General features: G+C 41.8%; 1 protein-coding gene across 1 annotated transcript in view; it reads right to left on the bottom strand.

Annotated features, from left to right (window-relative positions):
* The window catches only part of CCDC141 (coiled-coil domain containing 141), a 180316-nt gene that overhangs the window by 40302 nt on the left and 118315 nt on the right, over positions 1 to 21699 (bottom strand). The window contains exons 11-18 of the mRNA XM_090041708.1: positions 19975 to 20094; positions 15753 to 15944; positions 13397 to 13573; positions 10793 to 10972; positions 8992 to 9117; positions 7520 to 7708; positions 7034 to 7213; positions 1010 to 1159 (exon numbers count right to left, since the gene is read on the bottom strand). Coding sequence (XP_089897834.1) covers positions 1010 to 1159; positions 7034 to 7213; positions 7520 to 7708; positions 8992 to 9117; positions 10793 to 10972; positions 13397 to 13573; positions 15753 to 15944; positions 19975 to 20094 — 1314 coding nt within the window. The remainder of the gene's footprint in view (positions 1 to 1009; positions 1160 to 7033; positions 7214 to 7519; positions 7709 to 8991; positions 9118 to 10792; positions 10973 to 13396; positions 13574 to 15752; positions 15945 to 19974; positions 20095 to 21699) is intronic.

Raw genomic sequence — 21699 nt, 5'->3', positions numbered from 1 at the left:
GTTTTTAAAGCTATGAATTACTGTGACCTACCACATAAATTTACTGTGTTGGCTTAAAGAAAAGTGACCTAAAAAGGAAGACTAAAATGCACATTTTATTTTTTTATAACATAGAATAAAACTTTAAATATTTCTGTTAAATATAAAAGATGGAAGTTATATTCAATATCTAAGACCTGTTGTTCTACCCTGAACGATCCTATGGTGAATGGAAAACTGGTAAGATTACGGCTTTTTGTAAGATAGACTGCAAGACTTATCTACACTGTTAAACCACCCCTTTATTTATTATTTATTTTGGTTTGATTTTCTGTTTAACTTCTGTGTCAAATGAACATTTAGCTGAAAGGATTCTCTATTAAGGTGTAAAAACCTCTTACAGTTTCAAGTGTAAATGTTCATGACACACATCTGAGGGCTCCAGAATTCCTTTAGGAAAACCAGGGGACCAGATTTGATATTCTGATTTCTAAAGTAAAAACTTACTAAATATTTTTAGCAAAACCCTTTCTAGCCAACTTAGACTTCAAACGAAGCAAAAACCATATATAATGTCATTCAAAAATTCATTTGCACATCACATTTGAACTCCTAACTATAATAAACTAAAAATTATTTTTGACAACATTGCAGCTACTTGACACAAAGTATGACTTTTCTTTGAAGATTTTCTTTAGATACCTACAAACCCATGTAACTGAACTGAACCAGATTTAGATAAAAGCTATGTTGCAGCTTCAGAACCAGAAAAGTGTAGCTGCTCCATTTCCACCTCTCTTTTTTGTGAAAAGCGCATTACTGTCAGTTCAAGTCTTGATGTAGACTTGAACTACAGAGACATAAGACTAGATTTTTGCTACTGGTAAGTGGATCAAAGACTGCTGCTGGGATGAAAATCATCATCACTACATTTGTGGGAGGCATCTCTATGGACTAACAACTAGTAACATGTATTATAGCACACAACAACTTTTAGAAATTTAATCTGTTTTTCTCCCCCCTATCAAACCTCATTTATCTCTTCTTTAGTTGTGCAGTACTGGAAGTTGTGTGACAGCTTCTCTTCATATTTATCTGCTTTGGTGCTCCAGTTAATGCTGTCATTCTCAAGTGTAGCCAGTTCCTGCTGTAGGTGCTTTACAGAAACATTAAGGCAGCACTAAAATGAAAGCAAGAAAGACAAACAAAGAAAAGGAAATTAATTTGGAGTTTCATCTATGTCCTATACAATATTGCCAACGTATAACTTCTAGGGTACTGCATATTGTTTAAAATATGAACATATTGTTTAAAATATGAAATACTCCCTGCCTTATCATAGGTTTAATCAATTTAAAATACAATTTTCTCTAAGAAAGAATGTTTATTTGATCACAGGTAAAAGTAACCATTAGAACTGGATTAAGGCATTTCTCCTAATTTATAATAAGGGGATATGTATAGTTGCTACACTACAGGAACTGTCAGGAGAAGGAACTATGGCTCAGGGCCCTTCTAGACATTCAGGTAAAACTAAGATCGGATCCAATGCACAATCCACAGAATTGTGCCTCCTGCAATGCCACATGTCCATGGCAAGATTGTGGGTTCCAACATTTACCTTCACACTTTATCACACCTATTGTACCTTCTTGCTGGTGTACCGGGAGCCAAGGATCAGAATCCCAGGCTTCTCCTGCCCCAACTCCCACTGCTGTGAGCCCTGCAGCTGACAAAACTTCCATCTGTGGTAGTGCTCCATGGGCTGCTGTGGATGGGAGTCCCACCAGCTGATGAGTCTCCCACCTATGGCAGCCCAAGGGATGGTGCTATGGCTGACAGTCCCCACAGTGCATGGTGCATCCCTGCAGCTAGGAGTCTCTATCAACTGACAGTCAGGTGATGGGGCTCCTAGTCATGGGGGCATAGCTATGCTATGCGTGCAAGTGGGAGGGGCAGTCAGCCAAATCCGACCATTCACATAGGCTCTTAACCTGCATACAGAACCTTCACCTAATGCAGGAGGTATATGGTCCCACTAGGGCGAATGCCTTACTGGACTTGGTGTTGGTCACAGGGGACGACCTTGTAGGGGAGCTTATCTGTGGTCACTTTGGGGACAGTGACCAACAATTAATAGAATTCACTATATGGTGTAGGTGGGTAAGATACCTAGTAGGGTGGAAGTGCTTGACTTTAGGAAGGCTAACTTCAGGGTCCTCAGGAGTTAGTCAATGAACATTGCAGGATAGGAGTATTGGAGAGATGGGAGTCCAGGAAGGGTGGCCATTCCTAAAGGAAAAGGTCCTTAGGGCGCAAAGGGAGACTATCCCTTTGTGACGGAAAGGGGGCAAAAGGGCCAGAAACCTCCTTGGCTGAACAGAGAAATCCGGGGAAGCCTAAGGGCAAAAAAAGAGGCATATAGGCAGTGAAAGTGGGGGGGAAGCTACCAAGGAGAAGTACACCTACTTGGCCCACACTTGCAGGAAGGCAGTTAGAAGAGCCAAAGCAACCATGGAGCTGAGGCTGGTGATGGAAATTAAAGACAACAAAATGTGATTTTTTAGGTATGTAGGGTCTAAAAGAAAGGCGCAGGGCAGCATAGGACCCCTACTGAACAAATAGGAGCAGTTAGTGACAGACGGGGGGGACAAAGCTGAGCTCATCAATGAGTTTTTTGCCTCAGTGTTCCTGAATAAGGGTCAAGACAAGTCCCCAGATGGGTTCTTAGATGGGCATTAGAAGGACGCTAGTCCACCAACTGTTGATGTTGACTTGGTGCAGAGTCACTTGGATGGACTGGATGTGTTTAAGTCAGCAGACCCAGATGAGCTGTACCCCAGGGTACTGGAGGAATTGGCCAGTGTCATAGCAGAACCACTGGCACAGCTGCTTGAGCACTTACGGCACGTAGGTCAGGTCCCGGAGGACTGGAAAAGGGTCAGTGTGGTCCCTATTTTCAAGAAGGGGAGGAAGGTGGATCCGAATAATTATAGGCCAGTTAGTCTCACCTCGATCCTTGGAAAAGTTTTTGAAAAAACTATTAAGGATCATATTTGTGGGAGTCCAGTGGGAAAAATAATGCAGCAGGGCAACCAGCATGGGTTTGTAGCAGGTAGATCATGCCTGACTAATCTTGCCTCTTTTTATGACCAGGTCACAAAATGCTTAGATGCAGGAGTAGAGGTGGATGTCATTTTCTTGGACTTTTAGGAAGGCCTTTGACATGGTATCTCACCCCATTCTCAAAATAAATTAAGAGGCTGTGACTTAGATGTTTACACAGTCCAGTGGGGAGCAACCTGGCTTAGGGTTCACACCCAGAAAGTGGTGGATAGGTAGGTATTGACCTGGAAGGATATGGGCAGTGGGGTCCCACAGGGCTCAGTCTTTGGACCTGTACTCTTCAACGTCTTCATCAGCAACTTGGCTGTGGGCATGAGGTGTACTCTGTCCAAGCTTCATAGATTTCTTAGACATTAGGGCTGGAAGGGACCTCGGAAGATCATCGAGTCCAGCCCCCCCGCCCAAAGGGCAGGAAGTCAGCTGGGGTCATAGGATCCAAGCAAGATAAGCATCCAATTTACCCTTGAAGGTGTTCAGTGTAGGTGCTTGAGCCTCCTCCGATGGCAGGCTGTTCCAGACCTTGGGGGCTCAGACAGTAAAGAATTTCTTCCTTATATCCAGCCTGAAATGGTTTTGCAGTAGTTTATAACTATTCGACCTTGTCATCCCTTGGGGCACTCTGGTGAACAAACGTTCCCCCAGATCCTGGTGGTCACCCCGATAAACTTATAGGTGGCCATCAGATCACCCCTGAGCCTGCGCTTTTCCAGGCTAAAGAGCCCCATGGCTCTCAGCCTGTCATCATAAAGTCTGTTTTCCTGACATCTGATCATGCGCATGGCTCTTCTCTGGATTCTCTCAAGCTTCTCTACATTCTTTTTGAATTGTGGAGCCCAAAACTGGACGCAGTACTCCAGCTGCAGCCTTACCAAGGCTGAGTACAAGGGGAGAATGACGTCCTGGGATCTGCTTGAGAAGCACCTATGGACACAAGTCAGTGTTTTGGTCGCTCTACTAGATGCATCATCATATTGCAAGCTCATGTTCCTCTTGTGGTCAATGATGACCCCCAAATCTCTTTCTTCCATAGTGCTAGCGAGCGCAGCACTGCTGAACTTATAAAGATGCTGCAGGTTTTTCCTCCCAAGGTGGAGAACCTTGCATTTTTCAGAGTTAAACACCATCAGGTTCTCATCTGCCCATTTGCTGAGTCTGTCCAGGTCAGCCTGCATCACCTGCCTGTCTTCAGGTGTGGATGCTTTGCCCCAAAGTTTGGTGTCATCGGCCAACTTGGCCACTACACCAGAGCGCCAGGAGTTTTCAAATATCCGTGCCAGAGGCTGGGCTATGATGCTTGCCAGCTCCTTGAGTACCCTGGGATGTAGATTGTCAGGGCTGGCTGACTTGAAGGTATCCAGCCTCTCAAGGTGTTCCTTCACAAGGTCAGCATTGATGGAGGGCCGGGATCTCCCTCACCTGGACCTCCCTGTCCCATAGCGGGCATGGGCGTCCCATGGGACTGATGAAAGGTTTGTGGATGATACAAAATTGTGGGGTGAAGTGAACACACCAGAGGGTAGGGAATGATTGCAGGTGGACCTGGAGAGGTTGGAAGAGTGGGCTGAACACAATAGAATGCTGTTCAAGAAGGACAAATGCAGAGTGCTGCACCTAGGTTGAAAAAATATCCAGCACACTTATTGGCTGGGGAATGACCCTCTCAGCAGCGCAGAAGCAGAAAGGGATCTCAGAGTCATAGTGGACTCCAAGATGAACATGAGTTGTCAGTGTGATGAAATCATCAGCAAAGCTAACCTCACTTTATCATTCAACAGCAGATACATGACAAATAGAACAAAAGAGGTGATACTTCCCCTCTATGCGGCATTGGTCAGACTACAGCTGGAGTACTGCATCCAGTTTTGGGTGCTGTACTTTAAGAAGGCTGTGGATAACATAAAGAGGGTCCAGAAAAGGTACACCCTTATGGTTAAGGGTTTGCAGGCCAAGCCCTATGAGAAAAGACTGAGGGACCTGGACCTCTTCCGCCTCCACAAGAGAAGGCTGAGAGGTGATCTTGTGGCTGCCTACAATTCATCAGGGGAGGCAGCAAGGAATTGGAGATGCTCTGTTAACCAGGGCACCTCTTGGGGTAACAAGGAACAATGGTCACAAACTGACAGAGAGCAGATTTAGGCTGGACATCAGGAAGAACTTCACAGTAAGGGTGGCTAGAGTCTGGAACGGGATTCCAAGGGAGGTGGTTCTCTCCTCTACCTTGGGGATCTTTAAGAGAAGGCTGGATGGGCATCTGGCTGCAGTCATCTGACCCCAGCACTCTCTCCTGCCCAGGCAGAGGGTCGGACTCGATGATATGTTGAGGTTCCTTCTGACCCTAGTATCTATGTAAAGCTGGATAGAAACCAGCTATGAAGTTAGAGCATGGTGCATTAACAATGTCAGTATAGGGCAACATGTAGGCACACCCTCTAGGTAGAGGAGTGGTCTGCCCATATGGCCTTGTCTCCTGGGGTGTATATAGATGAAATGGAGACCCTAAATTGAAGCAGTGAGTTTTAAAAAACACCGCTTCAATTCAGGGTTGATTAAATCCCTGTGTCATGCACACACCCTGCTGACTTACCTGCCTCTCTGGCGGGGAGGGGATGGTGAGCTGCAGGTGGGTGGAGTGGTCCCTGGACTGTGGGGGGGCTGGGGGCTGGTGCTTCTCTCTGTGGCAACGGTGGGCCCCTCCAGGTGGCACCTGCCTGCAGGCACCAGACTCGGGTGGTCCTGTGGGGCACCACAGCCATGGAGGGAAGCACCGGGTCCCTGCATAGCTCAGGCAGGCAGGCAGGCAGGCAGCTTGCGGGGGGGCGGCATTGGAGATCAGGGTCATCGCTTTTCTTGGGTGGAGACTGCCTTTCTGGGTTGCTGCAGGGCTTCCTGCAGAGCCCCTGACCTGCACAGAGCCCGGTGTGCCCCAAGTCATTTAAGGTGCATTACGCCGCCAAATTTCCTACAGTGGCTAGAATTAATATGCAATATGCCACCGAGGCGTGCAAACACTGACACCATTCAAGCGGTGCTGAAGCATTTAGGCCCACTTTAAAGTGTCATGCACACATGGCTCTCATTTCATCTACACATAGCCCGTGGTCCCATTCACAGACTAATGAGGCAGACAGCCTGTGCCAGGAAGCAAAGGAGTGCTTTATACTCCCTTTCCTCTCCTGCAAATGTGTACAGGATAAATGACATGCTTGTCCTGAATAAATAATTCTGTCCTAAAAATATTTCTTCTGCTGTACAAATCAGATTCTGGGGGAGGACCAGACTTTACTAGTAAGACTACATTTTTATTATACTTTCCCTTGTATGTTTACCACCATTTGATTTATAAAAAATGTATGTGCAATGCAACCTGAAAAAAGCATTAGGAGTTTAAAACCTATAAGCAACTAAGCAACTGTCAGGAAACCAGCTAGTAGGACCTGACTTTTACAAAGAGTGTTAGGGAGGAAAAGGCAGCTTTTTCCCTTTGGTGCTCATGTTTCTGTATTTTGCCTCCTATTTGGACTCAGTTTTCTCATTTTCAAAATATGGTTCCGTTAACAAAAGATCTAATTTTAAACTAATAGCAAAGTTGCAGATAAAATAAATGTGTATTTCCTGTGCCACAATAATTTATAATGTTAATGTGACCCATCAACAGTATATGTCAACATTGTTTTAGTGTGGTGGGCAACAAAATCTGCAGATTGATCAGATTCAATAAAGTAAACAAAAGTGTGAAAAGACCTAACCATTTTGCTTACTGTTTTTTTCAGCCTTTCTTTAGATTGTACATATAGTTTTTTTTAATACTTTACTGTGCTGTATGCACATCACAGATGTTAGTTGGATATGCTCTTTGAATTCAGGATATGATGTAGTTTAGATATACAAATTTATCTCAAATTTTAAAGATCATTCTGATGCTACTTACAGGATTCTGTACTGCAGATAAGATATCCACTCCCAGGGTAAGTGCCAGCTTGTACAGATGTCTGATATGTGCATGTTTCTCCAGAGTATTAGTAAGGTGGACCTTAGCTTGATGTGCATCATCAGGAACTTCATTTGTTTCAGGAATCTCAAGTTCTCCTGATTTTATGAGACAGTCCATCTAGAAAATTAGCAAGTATTTGAGATAATTCCTTAAATGAAATGATACCCTTTCTTTTTTCACCATCATATATTAATATAAATTACATAGGGATGAGTCTAAAGCACAGAATTTGGATTTAGGTCCAGACTATGAACTCCTCTAATTTTAGAGGGTTTAAGATCTAGTGTTTTAGTTTATGTCCATAAGTAGAAATATGTCATTAGTCTGTGGCAAATGAAAGATGATAGGTAGTACCAAAAATGGACAAATGATGAAATCTGCGAGGAAGAAAGTTATATTTATGGTAAAGATTATTATACTCACTTTTTCTTTAACATGATGGAATTTGACTGTCTTGTTGAAAATGTCATCATATTCTGTCATCATGTCCTTTATCTTTTGATGAAGATGAATAAGTTCACTTACTTTCTCAGAATTTTCTTGCTCAGGAACTCCTTTTAGGCTCAGCTGTTCTGATAATTTCACCACGTATTCAACCTCAGCACTTAGTTGCTAAAAAAACCCCCAGACACTCAAGTTTACTTAGATTTACAGGAACTATCTTACATTTAATAAAATACATACATAAATAAGGGATGGGCAGGTTGATTTGGAAAAGCAAGTAAGTGCCACTATGTGATGCTCACCTTATCTTTGAACTGAGACATTTTGGCATGAACCAAAATCTCAAATCCATGAAATCCTATAGTTTGGAAAGGTTTGGCCCAGATCTGGACTTTGAGTGGAGGATATTCTAGCAGTTTGTTTCCCATATTCTCATGTCTTTAGGCATGTTGGGATTATAACAGATTCACAAATGTGAGGGAACTAAATACAATGAAGAAGGATCGTTGTGGTATTTACATTCCTTTCTCAGTTTCAGTCAGATATTGATTATTGGCTACAAGGTAATTCTCAGGTAATGCCATCTTGGATCTGGATGATTTCTAGGTTTAGAGGGGATCAATAGAGGCACTGTGCTAGGACTCATCTTCTGAAGGCTGGAAGGCAGGACAATTTAGGAATTAAGTCTGCAGTGAATGAAGAGAATAGGACATACAGAGATTGGATGCACACCTTGCTGGGGTTATTTGACTCGAGCAGTCTTTCCTGCCCAGAGCAAGGGGGCTGGACTGAATAATTTCACGCAGTTCCTTTCAGACCTAAACTTCTGTGAATCTGTGCATCTGGAAACAGGTATACAATACAGAGAAGGCAAGAAACTCCCTAAGCACCCCTGTCTAATCAGCTATACAGCTCCTAAGTATGGAACTAGGCAATTTTTTCTGTTCTTGCACACTAGGCTAGCCTTTCTTCTGTACATTAACCCTTTCCCTGTGCAGACAGTATCATATGAGACATTTTGAGGAGTTTACACTACACAGAAAGCAGTGGCAGTGTGTGTGCCCATTCATACAACTCCACATACAGCATAAAATAGAACGTCATGAATTTGCAGACATAAACAGTGTGTGTAGTCCAGCTGAAGTCAACGCAAGCAATAAGCCTGTATGATCAGATCCTTTTTCTCCTTGAATCCCATAAATATAGTAGTGTTGGAGTACTGTTGTAGACATCATGGTCCGGGAAACGTACAAGAGGCAAGGATTTATTATGTTATCTTTTATTGGACCAGCTATATATTTTGGAGAGCTATTGGACAAACTTGGGGCATCAAGTGCCTTTCCTCAGGTCTAAGAAAGATTTGTCCAGCATCTCAGCCAACTGCATAGTTGATCTAATAAGAGAAATCACAAAAAATCCTTGCCTCCCATAAACACAATCCATTTTCTCACCTGAAACTCTGGTTTCATTTGGTTAATTTTTTTTTGTAGATCCAAAAGAATGTGAAGGTTACTTCCAAGGTCGACAGTTGTGGCCAGTTTGAGTGCCTCTTGAAGAATTTTTGAACTGTGGGTAGTCTAAAGGATACAGAGAAACAACAACCAAATATGTTTATCTGCTTTAATTACATCTTAAATTAAAAGCTAGTATTTCACAAGTACATTTTAAGAAATATAAATATGAGTTCCATCACTGGGATCCCATAAAATGATATTGTATTTATCAGATAAGTAGGGTTATTCACATTGAACTTTCACCTGTCTTATTTGCTCAAATCCACTGCTCTTTAAAAAGGTCACAGAAAGTTATAAAGCAGGAATAGATGTCTTTTTCAGTGATTCTCAGCCAGGTTGCCTCTAGATCCTTATAACAGTTCTTCAGTGGTGTTGTTCAATATTAGCACTTGTAGGTGTGCAAACACCTATACATGATTCCCAAGATAAACCCAGAGATTTCAAATAGGAATCCATATCAAAAACATTCTGACCTGTTGTGGTCTGAGTTCTTTGCAACAGAATATTGCTCTATCTTCTTTTCTGTAGTCAAAAATCAAGTGAAAGCTAAGACCTGGCATTTTGGAGGAGTGCTTAATGAGGTATGTCTTGATTCTAACATCTGTATGTCAGAATATGTCCAACTGCATAATGCAATGCAGTTGGTTGAAATCATTTAGTATCAACAAAATATTGAAAAATTTTCTATAGCACTACCAAGATATGATATGAGGAATATTGAAGAGATGAAGTATAGAGTTATGCCAACCACAGGACAATCTTTCTCTCTCACATGATTTATTATTAGTTGAAGAGAAAACTAATAAATTATTATTATTCAGACTAATAATAATGCAGAAATGTTTACTAGGCCTGTGTGAAGCAGCTAGTATTTGCTTTGGATTTGGATTTGGCCAATTTGGGGAACAGTGATTTGAGTTGTTGATTCAGATCAGTGTCCCAAATAGATTTGGCCAAATCTGATTTGGAGATTCAGCTGCTGCCAAATCTTTGAATCAGCCAGGCCCATTCCCCCCAGCCTAGCAATGGCTGCCCCACCCACCCCAGCTCCCGGTACTTGTTAAACAAAAATCCCCAACTTTAAGAAAACCCCCCCACAAAATACAAAAAAACCCTGCTAGTGGGGGGCAATTCCTGCTGCCCCGCATTGCCCCATGCCATGTGGGAGGCTCTGCATGAGCACCCTTAAGCCCCAAGGCCACTGCAGGAGTGGTGAGTCCCAGGGCTTTTCTCATTTTTTTTTATTCTTAAAGGTCCAGAGACCTGGCAGGACATCCATGGGGGGGGGGGGGGGGGGGGGGGGGGGCTGGGGAGTGGGGGGTGTCAGGGGGCTCATGCAGAGCCCCTGATGCAGCATGGGGCAGTGGGGATTTCCCCCCACCTGGCAAAACCTGGTGAGCACCAGGGCTTTTTTTTTTAAGGGCCGGGAGCTGGGGCAGGTGGGGCAGCCCTGGGGGTGGGGCTGGGGGCTGGCAGGGGTCCCCCATGGTCCCCTCCCCCAGCTCCCTCTTCCCCGCCCCTTGTGCTTACCAGCTCAGAGTTGGCTGTTGCTCCCTGCTGCAGCCATCAGGGACTGTCCAAATCATCAAAGCTCTCCGAATCTTTTCTGAAGATCTGGAGAGCTTTGAATCTATTCATCCCACTGAATCATGCTGAATCTCCTCTGAATTGAATCACCACCCAAAGCTTTTCACAGCCCTATTTAGCACCACTCTTTTGTCAGTCGTGTTTCACTTACTTTTTTAAACTGCTCTTTAAGTTTCCAGCTCTGTTGTTTGATGGACTTAACTTGATTTATTTGAAGCTTCCAGGTTGTCCAAATTTCTGTCAGGTCTTCCTTTACTTTATTCAGATTATCAAGAGCCTCTTTAGTTACTCGCACAACATTGCCTGCCTTTAATATGAGGTTCTCATTTACCTGATAAATAAAATATTAATGTAACTTCTATTTTTTCAGAATAATTCTGCCCTTTCTCCCACACCTCACTTGCAACATTTTTACAAGAATACCAAAAAAACCCCTAAAAACAAAACAAAAAAAAGATTAGGAGTTTAAAGCATTTTATATTAGCAAGTGACTAAATAAGAAGAAATAATCCAGAAAGCACAGAACCCAGGTGTCCCACTTCTAAGCTGAGTGCTTTTTCTGTTAAGTTATAGTCATGATCCCTTGTGTTCATTCTTTTCCTCTTGTATTCTTGGTTTTGGACTGACCCAGTTTCAAAAGGAGGAGTAATGGGTGCAACTTATAGACTATTCTATGGTTGTGCCTGATGATTAGGGCACTCTCTTGGGAAGCAGGAGATGTGGGTTTAACTGTCCTTAGGCTGAAGAGCCCTCAGGGTTCCCACTCTGCACGTGGGTACTTAAAGCCCTATACAATAGTTTTTATATAAGAAGTGCACAGCAGATCGACCACTATCAACACTAGCTATGTTCCAAATGAATATTTTTGTGGCTGCTGTGCTTTGTATTGAAGCTGTAGATGTGTTATTTGTGCTTATATCTGGATTATAATCGAGTTTAAGTGGGTGCTGGGTGTCCAGCTTGCTCAAACTGGTTTGCTTCTCAGCATATGTGGACACCAAAGGACAGACATTCAAAAAGCCTGAGCCTGAATTGATTTGATCTTTGCAGGTTAGTCTAACCTGGCTAGGCTAAATCAGTTTTGTAACCAGACAGACATCCCAGAAATGCAAGCACATGTTTGCAGTGGCTTAGGCTAGAAGCTGGGGTGCTAGAACAGCTCTCCCTTCCTTGCATAGCCTGAAGCTGATGGGGGTGTGGCCAGGCTCTGGCAGGAGCTCTGATTAGCCTAGCAGGGAATTCATAACAGTATTTATCATCCAATTAAGAAAACAACAGAGGAACATTACCAGCTACTTGTTGAGTCTACCTGTTGATTCAGCACAGACTGTAGCCAGCATGTGGTCTGCTAGCTAATACACAGATACCTCCTCAGCAAGGCAGAGGGGAGGGGGGAATTCCTGCTTAGCAGGGAGTGGTGAGGGGAGGAGGGAAGCAGCCCGCAGTCTCTGAAGCTCCAGCCAGGGAGCAGAGGGGAGGGACCAACCCTGCTGTGGAGCAGAGAGCCCTGCCCAACCCAGAGAGCATGCTGGGATGCTGGGGGTATCTGGGTTACTTTAAACCAGCAAGGGGTCTGGGACAGACATTGTATAAACTGGTTTGAGCCAAATCAGTTAAGTCTGATACTACATTGAACCAGGTTTATCTCAAACTGGTTTCAGCAATTCTCAAACTGGTTTATCTGCACTGAACATCTGTTCTGTTACAGGTTTAAACCAGTTTCTGATCATTTAAACTGGTTTATATATAATGTCTGTCCCTAGCCCAAAGTTTACATGCCTAGGAAACTTTGCAGTCTGGAATATAGGCAACTGATTAGTTTTGTGCTGGAGCAGGAGTATTTTGGATCACTTTTTGCAATGTAGGGGCTTAAATTCCACCTAAGTTAGGTGCCTAATTTACCACTTGGAACTAAGACCTGGATCAATACTGTGCTGTTTGCCTTGGGGTGTCCTGACATTATGATACAGCTAAAGAAGACTTTCCTTTTGGAATGATTTTCTAATGGCAAATACAGTTTCTACAATATCAAAATGTCTGTCCAGATTTCTTGATCCAATTAAATATTTTATTTTGGGCCACTTTAACCTGTATCAAGATACATTTTTTTAATTGACCTAAGATATTTCATTTTCAGTCAGTTAAAAAAAATCGCATGCTTCTATTTTTTATATCCTATGAGCCAAGCTCACTGGAAAACCACTTTATCTAAGTAGACACACAGATTAGTAAACTTGGTCTGCATGGAAGCTTTTCTCAGGTCATATGGGACAATGAAAGGGCAACAAAAAATTACAAAGTAATGTGTTAGGGAATGCAGTTTAACATTTACCAGACTTGAAAGGAAGCTTTCCAGATCAGTTCAACAAAATTAAATTAATGCATTCCATTTTGAGAATGTCAAAATGTTTTCTTTTATTTTTAAAGTTAAAATGAAATGTTTTCAGTTTTCCAAATAAATTTTTGGGGAATTTCCATTGTGCAAATTTTTTTTTTAAATTGTGTCCCATTCCATCACTAAAACTAATGATGACACTGCCATTTGCTGAATTAACTTATTTCCAATAGTGCTCTGTTTTTTCCGTCTTGACAAACACTAGAAATGCCATGCCTTGGACAGGTTGCTTGAGATGTGATCAGAATCCAGAGTTTTAAACTTAATTTGTCACTGGTTATTGTAGTCTAGTGTCTAATTGAAGGTATTATTGTGAGTTCAACAAATAATCCTGGCTAAGGTGATAACTTCATTTCTCACCATATTTACTAAATTAAGAAAACCATGACCCATATTCTCAGTGGAAAGAATCTTCTTTACAACTGTCTGCCATTGAGTTTCAGCTGTCTCCATTACAGTCTTGTTTTCTATTTCACTGTCTATGTGTAGAGCATCAGATTTGAAGAATTCCTTCAGTCTTTCAGCATCATCATTTACCTATGGAAATACACAAGAGTCAATTTAAATGCTTCAAATTGCAAAAAGTAAATTACTGAAATCCAGATACAGTGGTAGATTGGAGTAAAACAGTAATAAATCTCTTCCATGTTTTAAATATACCTTTCTCTCCAAAACCTGAACTATAATAAAACAAGCAGAAATGGGTTCTTGAAAACTATTGAACTGCTGGGAAATAAGTTAGGGACCGAGGGTGGAAGTTTCACAGCACCCAGCAACACATTTTAAAATTATTAACAATTTCTTCAAGTTCTCTGAGATATCATTACATTATATCAATATTATAATGCACTTTGCAGCATTTACTGTGAAGTAGCTCAAACCAGCATTTGTCAAACAGAACACCACAAATTATAGACAGAAAAAATTAAAAGAAGTCAAACATTAGGACATAGACAAATAAATGTGATCTAGTTTTCAAGCTGTCTTCAGTAGTAACAATAAATAATAATCTAAAAGATTAATTTCAACCTTTGTTCTCACTTAGATTAAAACACACAAGAAAAATACTGGTTAATACTAGGGCTGTGTGAAGCTTCAGGTGCTGATTCGATTCAGAGGAGATTTGACCTCATTCAGTGGCCAAATCTCCAAATCTTAATTTAATCAGGGGACCAATTAAAAGGTCTGAGTCAATTTGAAGCTCTCGGAATTGATTTGGAAAAGATTCAGAGAGCTTCAGCAGGGAGCAGGACCTGGACTCCATGCTGGTAAGTGAGAGGAGGGGAGGCTGGAGGAGGGGGGAGGGGGGAGGGGACCATGGGGGATCCCTGCTAGGCCCCATCCCCTGCCTGCTCCCCCAGTCCCCCTAAGCACCTCCCAACACCTGCCTGCTCTCCCAGCCCTCCCCACCTGGTCCTAGCTCCCTGTTGTTTAAAAAAAAAGCCCCTACTCACTGGGTGCTGCCAGGTGGGGGGGAATCCGTGCTGCCCCCCACTGCCCCATGCTGTGTGGGGGGCTCTGCCACAAGCTGCCCAATGTCTGCCTGCTCTCCTGCCCCCCCCCATGGCTGCCCCACCTCCACAAGCTCCTGGCTCTTTAAAAAAACCCCAAACCATGACTCACTGGTGCCTGTGGGCTTGTGGAGGCTTGTGGAAGAGCCCCCTCATGCAGTGTTGGGCAGCAGGGATTGCCCTGGCCTGGGCAGGAGCTGGTGAGTCTGGGTTGTTTGTTTGTTTTTTTTAAAGGGCCAGGAGCTGGGGCAGGAGGGGCAGCCATGAGGCGGGGGTGCTGGGACAGCAGAAGGGGGTACAAGGGCTTGTGACAAAGTCCTTCAATGTGGCATGGGGCAGTGGAAGGCAGCGGGAATCGCCCCCCGCCTGGCAGCAGCTGGAGAGAGCCAGGAGCTGGGGCGGGTGGGGCTGGGAGAGTGGGTGGGGGATGGGCCTGTGTGATTTGGAGATTCAGCTCATTTGGCAGCAGCCAAATCTCCAAATCGGATTTGGTAGAATTGATGTGGGACAGTGATTCGAATTACCAAATCAAATCACTGTCCCCCTGAATCCGCCGAATCCGAAGCGAATATTAGCCGCTTCACATAGGCCTCGTTGATACTATTGAGGTAGTTCAACAAGCAAACAACGCAAAAGAAATTCTATTATTGATTCACATTGATTAATAAAAGTGTTTTAAAAATTTAGGACTTGATTTTTGCCTTTGTTATGGCTGGCTTACACTTGATATTGACACTCATTTAACTCAATTAATAGAAAAAACAGTTTAGTTAAATTGGAATTGGCCCCTTAGGTGAACACAGTAATTATAACAATATAAAAAAATTCGTGTCCATGCTGAAACAAGCTACACTGATGTGAACACTTTTCCATTGATATCCACTGTAGGGGTTGAACTGGTTTAATTATACTGATTTCTGAACTGGTGTATTTAAAATAGTCTAATCACTGCACAGACACTAGTTCTTAACTACTGTAAATGCTCTGATCTATTTTTCTATTGTAATCTATTCTATTCTAGTACTGAATCAAGCAAGGACTTCTTCTGAGGGACATGAACTCCTTCAGAATAGACTGCAGCATAAGAAGGTCTATAAACCTGCCATATCTTAGCAATTCTAGAGGCTGTTTTAAACTAGACAAAAATCCCCTTTTTCTTTTGAAGCTAAAGAATGAGGTCTGGGAAGTAAGGAGCTAATATATACCTCCTTGGCAGACTTTAAAAATGCCACATAAGCTTTTAGAATGTCTAGTTTTGAGCTGATATTTTTGCTAAGTGTTTTCAGTTCTTCATTTAGAAGTTCAGCTTTGTTAGAAAAAGTTGCCATCTCTGCAGGTTCAAATTCATCCCCTTCCTTAATGATTCTTACAGCCGCTTCCAGCTGATGTGATGTTTCCTACAATGGCATAAGCATAGAACACAGTTTAGCACACTGAAAAGGACTTGTGAAAAAATCACATCTCACGTTAATTTCCAACTGTTGGCTCCTTCAGTTTACTTCACCCGCCCAGACAGTGAAAGAACAACTCTAAATGTTCATCAGTTAAACACTGTTCCATAGGAACATTTTAAAACGAAAAACAAAGGTTGAATATCCCAAGCACATCTAGTAATTTTAAATAGGGAAAACATAAGTTTGAATATTTAAAATAAGTGCGTAGAAAGACAAGGTTCTCTGGTAGATATGATATCTTTTATAAGACCAACTAAATAGTTGGAAAAATTGTGCTTTGCAAGCTTTTGGGCACAAACACCCTTCTTCAGGCATAGGAAGAGTCTGTTGTTGTTTTGTGTGCTCTCCTGGGTAGAACAGAAGCCAAAATGCAAATTGCAGCTCTGTGAAAATGCAAATGCATGGCAGTGAGGTTCAGAGGGAATGGAAGACAATAGGTGAGAGACAGATTGTGGAGGGGAGGGGGAAGAGGGAAACTGGTGATAGACTGTAGCTAGTAACATGCAGACAGGTTACCTGGGATTATCAGATGGCAGACAGGTTATAATATGCCATAAATCCTATGACTGTATTTAGTCCATAATTTTTTGTATCCAGTAGATTTATGAAGTGAAATTTGTAGGCTCATCTATAAAAAGTGTTTTGTAAATTCCCTTTGAGGATTAGAACTGAGGGACTGGTTGTCTTGTGAGAAGTGTGCACCCCACAGGTAACTGGATATTTTTGTCTTTGATAGCTTTTTAGTGTGTGTTCATTCTGGTATGCAGTTGCTGTTCGGTTTCTCCTACATATTTTCCATCAGGGCATTTGGTGCACTGGATGAGATATACTACATTTCTGGAGGTGCAGGCATAAGATCCAGGAATGGTGATGGTTGTGTTGTGGGGTGTGTTTATTGTGGGAGTGATGGACTTGTGTTGGCAGGCTTTACATTTCTTGTCCTGGCATGGTCTGGATCCATTCAGCGTGCTTTGGGCCATAGGAAGTTTGCTTCCTGTGATGAGTTTGGCGAGGTTTGGTGCTTGCTTAAGGGCTGGAATGGGTGGCCCTGTAAAGATCTTTTTAAGAATTGAGCCTTTTACCAGTATGGGTTGCAATTGTCTGAAGATTTTCCATATAGGTTCCAGGGAAGGATGGCATGTGATAACTAATGGTATATGATTCATGGGGATTTTCTTTTTGTACTGAAGCAATTCCTCCCATGGTATCCAGGTGGCTCTTTCAAAAGTACAATCCAGCTCTCTGGACGAATGTCCTTGTTGGGTGAAAGCCCTTTTGAGAGTTGTGAGGTGACAATTGCGGGTATTCTCCTTGGTGCAAATTCGCTAGTATTGGAGGGCTTGGCTGTATATTATAGCTTTCTTGGTGTGTTTAGGGTGATTGCTGGTTCCATGTAGGGGAACAGAGTGCCCCTGCTGTGAGGCCCCTCTCCTTGCCAAAGCTTGTTGGATGGGGTTGGTGGGGGGAAAGAGCAGGACGGGGCTGCTGAAGGGCTGTGCAGCAGCCTCAGCTGTCACTGACTCAGGTTAGTGCCAGTCGAGGGGATGGGGCCAGCCTGGCATTCAGGCTACAGCAGTCCTGTGCAATACTGCCTGGGATGGGGGTGTTCATACTTTAAGTTAACCCTTGATGGGATCTGGCACAGATGTTTGATAAAGTGTCCTGACAGAAATGCTTTAGGTTAATTCATGTCAATCCATGGTTAACTAAGAGCAGGATCCACCGTTTTTAAAGCACTTTATGAGTTATGAATGGTTGGTCTGTTATGGCTGTAAAATGCTTTCTGTGCATTTAAAGCACATTAAGTGTAATGCCTATACCCACTCCAAGATAACAGATTCATTCAGAATCTCATTTGTGAGCTCTGCAGTTTTCACTCGCAACTTCACGCAAGTATAATTCTTGTAGTTGTACCTATACTTTCAACCAGGCCTTAAAAAAAATCTGAGAATCCTTCCCTTAGATGATGGGTTGATATTTTAAGGATCTTAGTGAATAAATGGCCCAAAAGGACATAAACAGCATTTTTTTGGGTTTTCAACCGCACATAAAAATAGTAATGAATAAAATTCAGTCCTGGTTACAAGCCTAATGCTTGCTATAGTGAAGTTTAGAAGAATTCAAGGTTTCTACTGAATGTCAGAAGTTTGGCAACCAGGATAAATAATTTCAAGAGACAACACAGAAGTTTTTGCTTTGGGGCTTTTCAAATTAATTCTTGACCCCAACATTTTCATCATTTTTTTCACACTTTAAAAATGTTAACATGTGATTTTATGGAATGATCACCAGGGGTGTGCGAAGCAGGCCCTATTCAATTCAGATTTCTGGGCCACTTCTGGGTCCACTGGGGAGCCTCCTGGCTTGGTGACTGGCTGTGGGGGACCCTGGGTGCCCCCTCCCCAGAACCAGGAGGCATCAGTCGCTGAGATGAGGAGTTGCAGGGGAGCCCCCTGGTGCTGCTGCCAAGTGCACTGGGGAGCCCCCTGTGCTTCTGTAGGACACTTCATGCACCCCAGCATTGCAGCACTCACAAACTGCCTGCTACCTAGAGGTATGTAGAAAAAACATTTAAAGTTGTGTCTATGTCCAAATTGCCAAGTCTTTCCCAATCTCTCCAAATCAATTGAGAGGGTTCCAGTTCAATTCAGAAAGATTAAAGGATCCTGTGATTCAATTTGGATTCAGAGATTTGGCCACTGAATTGGGCCAAATTTCTGCCAAATCAAATCAGGGACCATAGCTTCGCACAGCCCTAATGATCACCCTATGTATCTAAAGTCATAATTCAAAACTGTGTATGTTAGGAGGGCATAAGGATACAACATAAGAAAAGAGCTTATATGCATCTACTTCTGGTTCCAGAGACCTAACCCAGCTTTAAATACTTCAGTCAGTCTCTTGGATTCATACAGCATGACATACTTATTTCCGACAATCAGCCAAGAGTGCAAACTATATACGATGTGAAATTCCACAGGAGGAATGGAAAGGTGACTATGATCTGCAGTCTAAGCAACTCATATTGGTTTAAAAGAAAACTCACAATAGGCAAAGGAAATTTCCAAGTCAGAATAGTGTCATACAAGTGGGGAAGAAATGTCAGCAAAAATGACCACGTGCTCTTTTGCTACAAATAATGAATAAGCTGCTATTAATTTTGCATTCTTGCTGAGTGATCTTTAGAGTTACTTGTAGGTAAACTCTGTTTTCAGTGCTACCCCCCCAGCTGAAACTGATAGATTGTATCACTGATTAGCTTCAAATAGAATATGCACAGCTGCATTGTCAAATGGCTTCCCAGGCATGCAATATGCACCTATATTAACATTTTCACAGGCTAAGGGAAGTATAAAGTGGCTTTAATATACCTTTGTACCCTCCTGATCCTGTGGTGCTCCTGGGGCTGGGAAAGGTCTATTGTGTAACTTGAATAACCCAGACAAAGTTACAAGAGCCTCCCTGGGATATGCCAATAGCAAGGCAGCCTTTTGGCTTTCTCCACTGTTTCTGCACCTCAGAAATGCTCCCCAACCCAGAAGTGAAACTTTTTAGCTATCAAGCCCTTTGTGTCCATATAAAGAAGCTGGGGCAGGACTGAGAATCTCATCCCAGGTATTGTTCATGTCTTTCAACACTGCAAAACTCAGTGAATCATGTGTGAATACTCATACACATAAAAAGCATTGTGTTGTAGAGGTATTAAAATCATATGACAATGTTTGGACCCTGAAACAGGATAGGGTGATTTAAACAAATGAAAAATGGACGCACCAAAACTATAAGAACTACTTGCTTGCAATCTTCATTATGTTATTGTTGTTGGACAAGTATTTTTAATGAATAGGCAGACCTATTTCCTTCCAAGGAAATGTGACAATCCTTATCTAAACTTCTCAGCATTTGGAAATTCCTATAGTGTGCACAGTGTCTAAAAATATTTACATTAATACCAAATGAAAGGGTGTTTTACCTTAGCTTGATTAGCCAGTTCTAGGTGTTTGTTCAAAATTCTCTCTGATTCAGACAAAGACGACCCAGGATCCATACCAATGGTAAGTATCGGACTGATTTTTTTAATTGACATTGATACCTTTAATTAAAAATATAATAACTAATTAATTTATATTATCAAGAGCTATGAAAATACAAACCTTCATAGTTTAGCTAAGTTTGGCAGATTTCAAATTTTGACAGATAATATCGAATATTTTTAAGCATTTATTTTGATTTTTATGTATTTACATTTTCAGGAATGTGCGAAATTAGGGCTGTGGGGAGCAGATAGTTTAAGTGGCCATTGTAACAAATTTAACTGCTATAGGACTGCCACCAGCTGAGTATCAAAGCCGCTATCAGTCCCAGTTCTGCTCGCTCATAGCTCTCTTATCTTCTTTGTCACTTCCTCTTCCTTTGTCCCCAGTCCCCTGGGTTTGGTGGGAGTTGGAGTCTAAATTACAGTCAGCATGGTTCTGTAGGATTGTTCCCCCTGTTGTTAGACACTCCATCAACCATCATTTTTCTTATGTCTCCTTTCTATACATTTTGATTATTAATGACGGAAGTATCTTGTCATTGGTCTGTAAGTGTGAGGTGAAATCAATGTTTATTAGCATTTACTGGTAAAAAACAAATCCTGTCACACCTAAGTATAGCCAGGGGACACATTTAGAAGTTGACATGTAATTACTGGGTTTCTATTTTCTAATCCTTAATATAATACAATGGAATTAGGAAATTTAGGGAATGCAAAAATTAAAATGAAAAATAAGTTGCTTTGCTTTCTCTCCCTTGTAATTATTTCAGCATTTGTATCACAAAGGACAATTAGTGTGTTTTAATCTAGAATTTATGACTTTGAAATCAATGCTTTGATTATGCTTCATTTAAAGAAAATTATAGACAAATTTTTGTTTTAGAAAAATAAAACTTTTCGGTTGGCACTTGTCTGTCAATCAAAATGTTTTATTTTATATAGAGGTGTATACATAACTTCCCTCAGTGACAATGGGAGTTAAATATATACAATGATAACAGAATATGTCATGAAGAGCAGCTGTAGACAACTCCAGATATGATATATATAGCCATTAATAGCGATGCAAATTTACGAATACCATACATTTTAAGAAGAAGTTTCAGGCTTTGTGTGCACTCAATGAAACTCAATGCCAGCTAAATTTAGAACCATATCCTTCAGCAGGCTCTGCATTACTGGAAGATTGCATAGGGAAGTGGTTTTGCTCATTTTTTTTTTTGAAGCAAGATGGGAACCATGGTTCAAATTTTCCAAATAACCCTAGCTGTGGGTGTTAGGAATGGAATATCCAAAAAGGAGACAACCAGGCCCCATACAACATCATGGACCTAAGTTCATGTTTCATTGTAAAGAACAAAAATATTAAATTTACAGAATTAACTTGATTTAGATTAAGATGTGTTTACTGAAACTTGTTGCAAAAGACCAAGAACAAGTAGCAGGGAATCTTTTGTTTTTAGCTAATTAAACTCTATATTTTTATTTCATCCATTCTACTAGGTCTTGAAATCTCATTTATGGAAAATGGGTGCAAAGGGATCCATTGATTGCAAATTGACTTCTTCCCTTTTGACTCAGAATATTTCCTTGTGAGCATCATGTGTATATATAGGATGTCAAATTACATAGTGAATAATTATCAAATCATTATATATGATC

This window comes from Crocodylus siamensis, chromosome 4 (assembly GCF_052110815.1).
Source record: "Crocodylus siamensis isolate JL-2025a chromosome 4, ASM5211081v1, whole genome shotgun sequence".
In the NCBI taxonomy this organism is placed as follows: domain Eukaryota; kingdom Metazoa; phylum Chordata; order Crocodylia; family Crocodylidae; genus Crocodylus; species Crocodylus siamensis.
This window is presented reverse-complemented; position numbering and strand designations above follow the sequence as displayed.